We start from the raw sequence: 11,590 nt of genomic DNA, 5'->3' as shown, positions 1-11,590 counted from the left end.
TTTAAAAAAATTAAAAAAAAAAAAAAAAAAAAAAAAAAAAAAAAAAGTCCAATGTAAAAGCTACCAACGGTTGAGAATAGCTAATTTACTTTGTGAAACATGGCATTACCTGTGCTCATAAATTGCAGCTATGGAAGCAACAATCTGCAGCATAAATCAAAATATAAGAGGTAATATTTAGAAAAAACACTATTTCTCATTTTAATTTGTTCAAGATTTTTGATAAATATCATGAATCAATCAGTTTAGCTCATGCCTTACCATGGATGCAGCAAAAGAACATTTGTAGGCAATCCGTTTGTTCTTTGCTTAGAGGATGACCTGTTACAGAAATCAATGATAAATATACATTGAATTTTATGTTATTGGAGAAAAGAAATTGAATTGAAATAAAAAGCAGATAAGTTTTAAAAATGAAAACTAACAAGAAGGATAGAATGGCAAGAAAGTAGTTTGTTTAAGACATTGATTGAGCTCTGACGAAAGATGCGTCTCATTGAAGAATACTAGAACACCATCTTCAAATTAGGATCTAACAAGGATTAACCATATGCTACTATGGCCACAGGTAAATTAAAATTCTCATTTTGTAAATGTTTCATTAGAATGATATAACCTTACTTAATATACAAATAAAAGAATTACCTTTTTTCTGGTCAAGCATAAAAATTTCCGACAAAAAACAGCAAACCGATTATTCTGTAAAACTTATCCTCGAAATCTCCGTTCGTGCCTACCAATAATCTCGACACGAACACGAACCGTCCTTGAAATGATGAAAACGAGTAGTATCTCTCACAATTATTTCTCTGCCCACAAGCCTGGAGATAAATTTTATGGCAGAATGGCAGTCATTGCAGACTCTAAGGTTCTTCATGATTCTTAGAGTGGTATTCTCCGGAGTACTTATCAGTCCAAACGCAATGGCTATTTTTTCACTGTGATGTCGAAGAATCTGCTCTTTCACCTCGTCCTCAAGGTCATGTAATACTGATTGAGTGTCTGGTATAAAACCCATCTTTTTTATTTCTTTCCAAATCTTCTCCATCATTTTGTAGATATCATCTTTCTGTGGGTGAAGGCCATCTTCGACGCCAAATACATGGACAGTGTTTCGAATCTGAAGCCAACTAAATCCTTGGTCCTTCTTCACTCCCCTATCCTTCATTGACTTTCGAATTCTTGCAGCATCCTCCCATTTTCCACAAGCTGAATATGCATTAGCGAGGGCTAAGTAGGCCCCGCTATTTTCGGGCTCAATTGCGAGCAATCTTTCTGCTGCAACTTTAGCCAGATCAACATTCTTATGAACCCTACAAGCAGACAGAAGAGAACCCCAGCCTACAACATCGGGTTCAATTGGCATGCTTTTTATAAAATCGAATGCTTCTTGAAGCAACCCGGCACGGCCAAACAGGTCAATCATGCAGGAGTAATGGCTCAGGGTGGGTTCAATCTTGTGTACATTTCTCATCAAATTATAGTAGCTCCTTCCCTGATCCACCAATCCCACGTGTGTGCAAGCAGAGAGCACACCGACGTAAGTTATATGATCAGGTTTAATACCAAGCGCAAGCATCGTCTCAAAAAGTTCAACTGATTCTTCTCCAAGGCCGTGTTGAGCTAAGGATATAATCATGGAAGTCCAAGTCACGGTATCTCTTTTCCAGCGCATCAAATTAAATACTTTCTTTGCAGCGGAGATGGATCCACTCTTAGAATACATAGTGATTAGAGCATTGCTCACAGAAACCGACGACACTTCCCCTGATCTTATGGCACTTGAATGAATTTGTTTGCCATGATCCAAAGATGCCAAAGTGGAACTAACACTTAAAACCGCTGACAGGGTATAGTTGTTTGGTTTAGGGCCTTCTCTCACCATCAATCTGAAGAGATCCAGTGCATCATTGTTTAGCCCATTCTGTACATAGCCTACAATCATGGCTGTCCACGCAATCACATCACGGTATTTCAATGAATCAAAGATCTTTCTGGCTGGTTTTATATCCCCAACCTTTATGTATCCATCTAACAGGGCTGTAAAAGCTATAACGTTGACATCTGAAGTCTTGCTTTGCTTTAAAATCCTTTTCGCAATCTCAACCCCACCACATTTGGCATACATCGTTATCAAAGCGTTTTCCACAGCTGTAGAGATTTCAAACGCATTCCTTATCATTCGTGTGTGAATTTGTTTTCCAAGTTCCAACTTCTCAAGGTTGGCACAGGCTGACAAAACGCTTGCCAATGTGAACTTGTCGGGTTTAAAAGGAGAAGCTTTCAGCATGTTTGAGAAGAAAGCGAGTACTTCCGAATCTAGTCTATGCTGATTGTATCCCGTGATAATTACATTCCAAGTAACTACATCTCGTTCAGTCATTTTCTCAAATAGAGAAAGAGCAAGGCCAATACGACCGGATCGCATATGCAAAGAAATCATAGAATTCCAAATCGAAATGTCTTTTGACCTCATCCGATCAAAAACAACCATCGCCATTGTTGGATCCCCGGACTTTGCATACATGTTTAGCAATGAATTCACTACAGACACATAACCACTCAACCCGCTTTTAACAACAAAAGAGTGAACCTTCCTACCGACGTCCAAAGACTCAACGGCAGCACACGAGGCAAGAATGTTAGTAACCGTGAACTGGGTAATTGGAACTTTATCCGAAATCATCTTTACAAACATCCTCATAGCACTACTAAACCGACCCATCTGATTATAACCCACAATCATCACAGTCCAAGAAACAGAATCACGCTCTGGCATTTCTTGGAAAATCTGGAGGGCTTCGTCAAACCTCCCCCGCTTCGCGTACGCTGTGAGAATCGTGTTCCAAGAGAACGTAGTTCTCACAGGCATTTCGTCGAACAAGCGGTGAGCATCCGAAACAGACCTGCTTTTAGCATAAAAATTCATAAGGTTATTCATCAAGAATACGCTCATGTAAATCCCGGATTTGATAATTTGAGCGTGGATTGATTTTCCGGCAAAAGGGTCTCTCAGTTTGAGTCTCGTTTGGAGGTGATAAGCATAGAATTCGGAAGAAAATGCATTAAAAGATGGATTTGGAGCCTTCATGAGGAACACAGACCAGAGTAGAGAGGAAAAAGAAATTACAGACATAAAAGTTTCAACTTTGTTCATGTATAATTCATGGATCTGAATTCATTTCTGGTTGAAAGAGATTTTGATGATGAGGAAAAGAGTTTTGGCGGGAGACTAACTGAAAGTAAAAGGAAAGAGATGAAGCAAACTGATATAGCAGGTGGAAACTGGCCCAGGTTGGGCTTGGTTAGGAAGCCCAATGGGCTGGGCCTGGATGCGCCATATCAAACTCTCTCTGTTTTCCTTGTTTGCTTTTTTTTTTTTTTTTCCTTTCTTTCCTCCCATATGATATTGTAGAAAATTAATTCTTAGATTTTTTTTATCCAATTAATTCTTAGATTTTAAGTTTAAGAAATGCTTTTTAGCAAATATGTATGTGTTAGGGTCAAAATCAGCACCACGATCATCACTGTACACGTGGACAACATTTGGAGAAAAAAGCCTATTTGAATCGACTGAAATCAACCAGAGACCAGATCGATTTGAGACAACTTGAGAAGACTGGCGACATGAAGAATGTAGGGACCGCCGCTAATATTTAAGGAATGAAGATTTTTTGGAGGTCACGAAGATTATCTCAACTAAATCCTATATTAAAAGTACGAAACTGATCAATATAGAAAAGGAAAGATACTAGAGAGCAAATATGAAAATAAGGAAAGGGAAAATCAACTAAGGAAAAGGGAAACTATCCAACCTAAAAGAAAAGGAAAGAAGAAGACCTTCTCCTATAAATAGAGAATGGAGATCATGAATTAGGAAATCTTGGAAAGCTTACATCACGCCCAGACTCTCTCTCTCCCTCCTCCATTGTAATTGTAATTTGTACACGAGATAGTGAAACCCTCAGAGCTCTACAGTAGACGTATTCTGCATTATCAAGGGAACCACTATAAATTCGCGTGTTCATTTATTTTCGCATTTTATGTTCTCGTTCTAGTGCTCTATCGACTCAAATTGACCTGAATCAACTCACCAACACGATCGACTCCCGGAAACGGCCAATAACCTTTTAAATAAATTTAATTGTAGAATCCGACCTCTACAGTATATTAATTGATACCTTAATACTTATGTGGTGAGCGCTCATTCTCTATAACTAACTGATTTGAGTTATTGATGTGAATATTATTTGTAGGATATAGGTTGATCAACGACTAGAGAAATACAACACGACTGTCCTAAACATAGCTCTTTTACCATTCTGTAGTATGAAAAGTGTTAGTCTAGTAACTTCTTTTTTAAGAAACAAAGACGGAAAATTATGAAGGGACCAAAAGCAATATAAACAGCTTATCATAAGTATGCTACTTTTTTTCTACTTAAAAAAGTACGAGGAAGACCGATCAGTCCTAGATTCTAAGATCCCGTCCATTTCACCGATTTGAGTTTATAATTCGAGTTTTGCTACAGTAAAAAGCTCTCAGAAACAGTCACATCTAACTTTTTTGCTACAGTAAAAAGCTCTCACATAAAGTCACATCTCAACTCGAATTAAAAACTCAAATCAGCGAACTAAACGGACCCTAAGCTACTCCTAAGATGTGATTATAGAGGCCCCACACGTTAAGAAATGTCGATATTGAGCCATAATTACTCACATAAGGAGACAAAATGTACCAGTTTAACCCAATCAAGAGCTAATGAACATTGAGTCGATAGCTTGAAAATAGTCTCAAGCGCTCCTCATTTGACTCAAACTTGAGATATCTCATCTATCAAACTACTTGGGAGTAAACACAATGCCACTATGCTAGTTTAGTTGCTTCCATAACCATTTTACCAAACCACAACAGTACTTTTTTTTGTTAAGCAGCATGGTTGCGTGTAAGTTTGCTTTAAGTTCCCATAAAATAGATGGAGAAGTTGAGTTAGAAAACATGGTAAATTGAGAAAACAACTTATTTATTTCAATTCCATTAAGACTAGTTTACAATGTCAAAAACCAGAAGGAAACCCACCCTTTCTAGGGTCGCTCACTGCTACAATCTTTCTGATATGTTTATTTTCTTTGGAAGTTTCTCCATATTGAACTATAAACTGGCAAATAGTCCCACCAGCAAGTCCCTCTAGGACATGGCCTTTCTTTTGAAGGGATTCTCTTATATTTGCAGCAACTTCAATGTGGTCTCCAATCACGGTTGTCCAATTCTCATACTTAACAACATTAGGTATCAGCTGTTTATAGATGAAAAAAAGCATAAAATTAGTAGACAACATATATATATATATATATATATATATATATATATTGACGGATTCAAGATTTGTCTTTGTGAGGTACACATATGGATAAAATTTTTAAGTTAGAACAATAACTTTATACGAAAATTTTTTTTTTTTTTTTTGGTTAAAAGTATTATGCATGTCCTATAAACTCCATCTCCAAGATTATGATGCTTGAAAAGGAATTACCATATACTATGATCCAAAATGGGAGTTGCCCATGATCTGTTAAAAGGTTCTGTTAAAGTTGATTTTCACTTTAGTTTATCATGTACCATCATTAATTTTTCCCTCAAATATGAATCCTCATTAATGATTATAAATTTGCACGATTGTTGATAACTTTGAAGTCAATAAAATGTTTGAAACAAGAAGAGAAAAGGAAACAAATATTAGCCATGTTTTAAGTGGGGCACATTCAAGAAAACCAAATTTTGAGTCAGTGCAGATGGTGACGGAGCCAAAAAAAGATTTTTTTTTTTTTTTTTTTAGTGGGTGCACTATGAAAGAAATTATAGATAGATAATAAATTTCTATTATCAAGTGGGGACATAGTTGTAATTTTTCTTATAAAATTGGGACACAATAACATATTCAATTATTCAGCAGGGGTACGGTGTAATTTTTTTTTTTTTTTGTAAAATTGAGGCATATATATAATTTTAAAAAATTATTGCTAAAAATTCAAATTTTAAAAATTGAGTGGGAGCATATACTCAATTAAATGTGGTTCACCCTTAGGTGCAAATAAAGAAAATTTAAAAACTTTAAGTTTAATTTTTTATAATTTAGTGGTGACAAGAACCCTAACTCGCGCTTACATAACCTGTGTCTAATCAATATAATCATAAGTGTAACCTTTATAGAATAAGAATAAGGCATAAATAACTTCAACAATTTAAAACCCGAAAAGGATAATAGTAACAAATGCCCCAACCACCAACTCTCTAACCCCAATACCTCGTGTAAATGATCTCAGAAAAAGATGCATTTGAGTGTTTAATCTGTTCCACTCACATAGTTTAAAAATTGAGAACATCATAAAACCTATAGTTGTTGTAAAATGTTGGCATTAGCAATATTTACTATCGTAAGAACATCTCTAATGTAATGTTATAATTGATGTGTTAATTATTTTAAATATAAAAAATAATCTTTAATACAATACTATTTGTTGTCCTAAATTTTTCACCAAATATAACATACGGTAAATTTAGTATCTAATTCTCATTGGTTGATATGGTTATTTTTCATTAAATCATTATAACTTTTACTTTTTCAAATTATTTTAAAAATTAAAAATTTACTTTTACAACTTTCAAAACTTAATGTGATTATGATTATTGGAAAAATAGATTTTAATATTTCATATAGTATTATGCATTTAAACAAAAATAAAATAACATATCATATCATATTTTTTAATATCAAATATACAATTGATATTATCATTTGCATTAGATAATTTTAAAATACATGGTAAGGCACAGATAGTATAGAGAGAGAATTTTGGAGAGAGAACCTGATGATAAATCCTTGGAGTCATGATAGAAGAGAAAGGGTCCATTTTCTTGGCAAAATGATTTAAGAGGACCTCACCAACCGCACTAAATATGAAAGTTCCACCGCTTGCACCTAATACAGCTTTAAGTTGATTATCCTGCAGAAGCATATTTATAGAGAAGCAATATGTGATTCTTCTCCAGTAAGAAAAATGTCCATAATATTCAAAAAGTAAGAGTTTTTTCAACCTTTCCTAAAATCTCATGACATCTACTAAGTTGTCTCAAAATAGTCATTTTATTCACTCGACTATCAAAATCTCCATAGAAAAAGGCTCAATTTTCTTCTTAACAATCAATACCTTAACATGTACACATTTCATTAAGATTTTAATAGTCGGATGTACGAGATGACTAATTTGGGACAATTTAGGCCTCGTTCACTTCGCGGATTCGAGTTTCTAATTCGAGCTGAGATATGACATTTTCTGAGACATTTTCACTATAGCAGAAAAAGTTGATATGACATTTTCTGAGAGTTTTTTACTGTAAAAACCTAAACTGAAAAATCGAATCGGTGAAATGAACGAGGCCTTAAAAGATCAAAAACTCGTTTGGATATGTTTTAAAAATCGAGAACCAAAATGAGATTTGAGCAGGGACTAAAAATAAGATGAATCCAAGTTTGAACTCTATTGTATGCTAGCCTCTCTAAGGGACAATAAAGGAATGCAAATCAATTAATCAGAAATGGGATTTATTTCAACTTAATGAGAGAATCTCTTAGGAACATACCTTTAGGACTATAGTAGGTGACATGGATGACAATGGCCTTTTCCCTGGCCTGATGAAATTAGGGGGTGCCGGCGGTTGAATACCGGTCGAAACATTCCCCGGCATGGAGAAATCATCCATTTCATTGTTCAAGATTATTCCAGTGCTTGGTGACATTATTTTTGAACCAAAATATGAATTCACTGTTGTAGTCATGGAGACTGCATTCTCTTGATGATCTATGACAGACAAATGACTGGTACCATGGTCATAGATCTGATTCCACCTGTTACAAAATCAAGGATCTCAAATTAACAACACAAGATTTTACCATAAAATTTTTCAAAACTTTTAGTTATGCCCTATACTGTGAGAAAAATATTGTCCTCCCTATAGATAATTCAAAAAAGTTGTGCCTCAATTTTACAAGAAAATTATAATTGTATCACCACTTTCAATTATTAAAAACATATAACTATATGTCTCCATTCAATAAAATATTGTCAACGGCCCACATTTCACTTGATATCTGCTTTAGACCAGCTGACATGATTTTGTATTTACGTTTTACCACAAGCTAGGGCCTTATACCATTAAGAGATGGCTCTTTAGTTATAAACCATCACTTCTAACATTTTTTTAGTTCCGTGAGACTAAATAACTTACCATTTTTCCGCCCTTTTGTCTCAAGAAATTGTGATTGTCACATTCAATCTCTAAAATAAGTGAATTGCTCATTCACTAGGCTTTACATTTTAATGAATGGTCATACATGCAGTAATTTTGCCATATATTAAAAACCATAGAGAAAAATCATAAAAATGAATCCAACAAAGGACCAATGATTCTATAAAAAGCTTACTTGCCACCATAATGGCCAGGACCAAAGGTCTTGTTGTCGTTTATGGTCTTCCTTAATTCTTCAGCAAATTTAGGAGAGAGGATATCAGAAAGAACTTCAGACAAATCAACAAAGTCAGGATCACCAAGGTTCATTCTCACAGCAAACGTGTGTTTCAAAGCTTCAATTTCTCGGTGGACCCCTAGAGAGCCGGACACTCCAGAAGGAATTCCATATTGGGAAAGAATGTTAAGCATCTGTGGCAACAAAATTGATGAGAAAAGTTAAACAAAAACTGTAGTAAATAGTAGAGTTTTGAAACTAAATTAAGTAAATAATAAATTTTAAAATATTTGAAATAAATAGTAATAAAAAGATTCTTTATTACTGCTATTTAATTCAAATAGTTTTAAAATATGTTATTTACTTCAATTATTTACCGTAAATCTGTTATTTATTTCATTCTCAAAAAGTTAAACAATGAAACTTTCCAAACTGGAGAGTTATATTAACATCCACTGTTTTTACCTAAACCACAGGGACACACCTTTAACCAATACATTATGCGTCAACATATTCTCACCCTTACTTAACCCTTGATAATGTCATTTTTTTACCATTAGAGTGCAGGTTAAAGTCGTGAGTATGCAAAGATCACTTAATTTTTTTTTGTTTTTTTGGCTGACTAAATAAGGATAAAAAAGTCCTTTTAGGTCCTAAATACAGTTGGGATAATTTTTTGATGAAGAGAGTGGTATTTTCAGCATTTAGAAAATATTTAACTGTCAAACCATATTGTTTCGTCAGATTGACTAGCAGAGAGGGTGTCTGTCACTTTTTTAAAAATTCAGGGCGTATTGTTGTAAAATAGATTAGTGACAGTGGCGTCTCTACAATTCAGACAAAATACAAAGGGATTCCAAAAATTAACATAATGAAAATAAAATGAAGCACAGCACAAACAGAAGAGAAAGATCTTTCTTACAAGTATCATCAGAGGACCCCCAGAAGGAGGAGGCATGACGAGTAATTTGAGCCCCATAATGTCTGCAGAGATTGGCCTTCTCAGCTTAACTTGGTATTTTTGCAAGTCCCTCATTGTCAATATACCACCAGCCTTTTGAACATCTCTAACTAAATTTAGTCCAATTGATCCATTATAGAAGGCCCCTACACCGAAATCCGAAATCTTTCGGAGCGTTTGTGCTAGTTTCTTGTTGTGGCAGATGTCACCTACCTTCAAGAGATTGCCATTTGATGTAAAAGTAGTGTTGAGGCCTTCATCTGCAAAGACTGATGATTTGGAGCTTGTCAGCTGCATTTGGAGGTAGGGTGATATCTTAAATCCCGAATGAGCGAGGCGCTCGGCCGGCCTCACGAGCCTCGCCCACGGAAGCCTTCCGTGCTGTTTCCAAGCCTTGTGAAGGCCTGCAAGTTCCCCTGGAACTGCTATTGAGAGACTGCCTTTAGATTTCAGAGAAGCATTGCCAGCATACATGTTCTGATATCAAATAAAAACTTATAAGGATCATTTTTTAAACTAAATATTCAAATGAATTTAAAAACTACTGCAAGGAAGAGTGGAAAAACATTTTATATTTCTCCTGGAAAAGTTCTGAGTGGAATTTCTGGACATAAATATACTCGCCCATGTCTCATACTTAAGGAAGACATGCACATAGAAGACTAATTTAGAGGCAGAATCTCACTGAAAGGTGTAGCAGAAATCGCCTGGTTATCAATCCAATTAGTTATCTAATTTGTTAGGATCAATTTTTAACCAAAAGTATTTGAACTAGTGTAGAAAAACTACTACAAAACTGAATTAGAGTTAAAACAAATAATTCTCCTGTAAAATTTTAGCGTAGAATTTCTAGAAATAAATATTACTAGATATTTATTCAATCAATTTAATCAAGTGGCCCTAAATAATATATGGGGAAATAAAGTATTGTAGATGCCATGGAGCATTTTAGTGAGTTACTAAGAACATTGTACATATGTGTAATCTTTCATTCAAAGAAAGGTTTTCTGGTATGAATTTTTTACTGAACAACTTTCTCTAACTAAATCACGGAAGTAAGCTTCAAATCAGGTAACAACATTGATGATCAAGTTTCAGAAATGAGCAAGGAATTGTCAAAGTAGAAAAAATTTGTTGCCATCGTAAAGATAATATACAATAAATTACACAATAACAATGACAGGCAAAACTTATTAAAGAGAGAGCCACCAATTGAGTGAAGTAAAAGGAGTTAAAATTGACCTCAGAAGCTAGCAAAGGGGCAGTTTCTCTCATGTCATACACTTGTGGCTTCCCACTGGCTAGCCTCACAAGCATGAAGGCTCCTCCACCAATGCCACTCGACGCCGGACTCACAACCCCCAAGCAAAAAGCGGCAGCCACCGCAGCATCCACAGCGTGGCCTCCTTCACGAAGAACGCCCATCCCGATTCGGGAACATCGGCCGTCGTCAGTGGCAACGGCACCATGGCGAGCCTCAATGACCTCTCTTCTGTGTTTGGCGAGGGCAGTGCTTGTGGCTGCTGCGTCAAGGCTTGTGGTTTGGAGCAAAAGTGAAATGAAGAGAACTATAGTGGTCGGCCATAATGACATATTAGCTGCAATAATCAAATTTAACGTTAGCATTTTTCTTTAAAAAAAAAAAAAAATTTGAGAAAACAGGAAAGGAAGAAAAGGATTGCTAAGTAAACTTGGTTGTTATATTATATGATCGCTTACATGTTAGCACCATCAAACTCAACAAGAAGTTCTTAGGTTGATTTTTCTTGAAGATTTTTTTCTTTATCCAAACCAAGGAAAGACTAGCTATCCTTCTCACAAAGTGGCGCAAAAGGAGTATTATGTGTGTGTTGGAAAAATGATGAAAAAAAGTTGGGACCAGTTCACTTTTTGTGAGTAGTTATTTTTGATGAAGAGGTTATTTATAAACAAATCAAGTATTTTTGAGTTTAAGTATTTATGAGTCTTTAAGAAAATGTTTAGTTCATAGATTAAAATCATAATATTAGAATTATTTTTAATTTATGTGTATTTTTTGTGAGAAAAAATACTGTAACAAATCATGAATCATGATTCGAATCGGGGTACGAATCCTCCAACTAAAC

General features: G+C 35.1%; 2 protein-coding genes across 2 annotated transcripts; both read right to left on the bottom strand.

The window, feature by feature from the left end:
• Positions 1-109: 109 nt before the first annotated feature.
• LOC21403013 (pentatricopeptide repeat-containing protein At2g22070) lies at positions 110-3,091 on the bottom strand. Its single transcript, XM_024167884.1, has 3 exons — positions 646-3,091; positions 262-321; positions 110-144 (listed from the first exon to the last, which is right to left on the bottom strand). Exon 1 carries the CDS (start codon positions 3,089-3,091, stop codon positions 734-736), a length of 2,358 nt encoding a protein of 785 aa, XP_024023652.1. The 3' UTR covers positions 110-144; positions 262-321; positions 646-733.
• Positions 3,092-4,943: 1,852 nt separating this feature from the next.
• Positions 4,944-11,361, bottom strand: LOC21403012 (glutathione hydrolase 1). The gene is made up of 7 exons (XM_024167866.1): positions 11,205-11,361; positions 10,728-11,083; positions 9,447-9,962; positions 8,483-8,718; positions 7,642-7,906; positions 6,867-7,004; positions 4,944-5,296 (listed from the first exon to the last, which is right to left on the bottom strand). The coding sequence occupies exons 1-7, from the start codon at positions 11,215-11,217 to the stop codon at positions 5,057-5,059; spliced, it is 1,764 nt and encodes a 587-aa protein (XP_024023634.1). The 5' UTR covers positions 11,218-11,361; the 3' UTR covers positions 4,944-5,056.
• Positions 11,362-11,590: the final 229 nt, after the last annotated feature.

This window comes from Morus notabilis, unplaced genomic scaffold, assembly GCF_000414095.1.
Source record: "Morus notabilis unplaced genomic scaffold, ASM41409v2 Scaffold604, whole genome shotgun sequence".
Taxonomy (NCBI): Eukaryota; Viridiplantae; Streptophyta; class Magnoliopsida; order Rosales; family Moraceae; genus Morus; species Morus notabilis.
The sequence above is the reverse complement of the archived record's forward strand: the minus strand, read 5'-3'. Positions and strand labels throughout refer to the sequence as shown.

Excerpts from the sequence above, each read along its gene's own strand:
- LOC21403013 (XM_024167884.1), bottom strand. The coding sequence starts at position 3,091 with ATGAAGGCTCCAAATCCATCTTTTAATGCATTTTCTTCCGAATTCTAT.
- LOC21403012 (XM_024167866.1), bottom strand. Across the intron at positions 7,907-8,482 it reads CCTGGCCATTATGGTGGCAA|GTGGAATCAGATCTATGACC; the intron begins GTAAGCTTTTTA and ends ATTTTGTAACAG. Across the intron at positions 7,005-7,641 it reads CACCTACTATAGTCCTAAAG|GATAATCAACTTAAAGCTGT; the intron begins GTATGTTCCTAA and ends ATGCTTCTGCAG.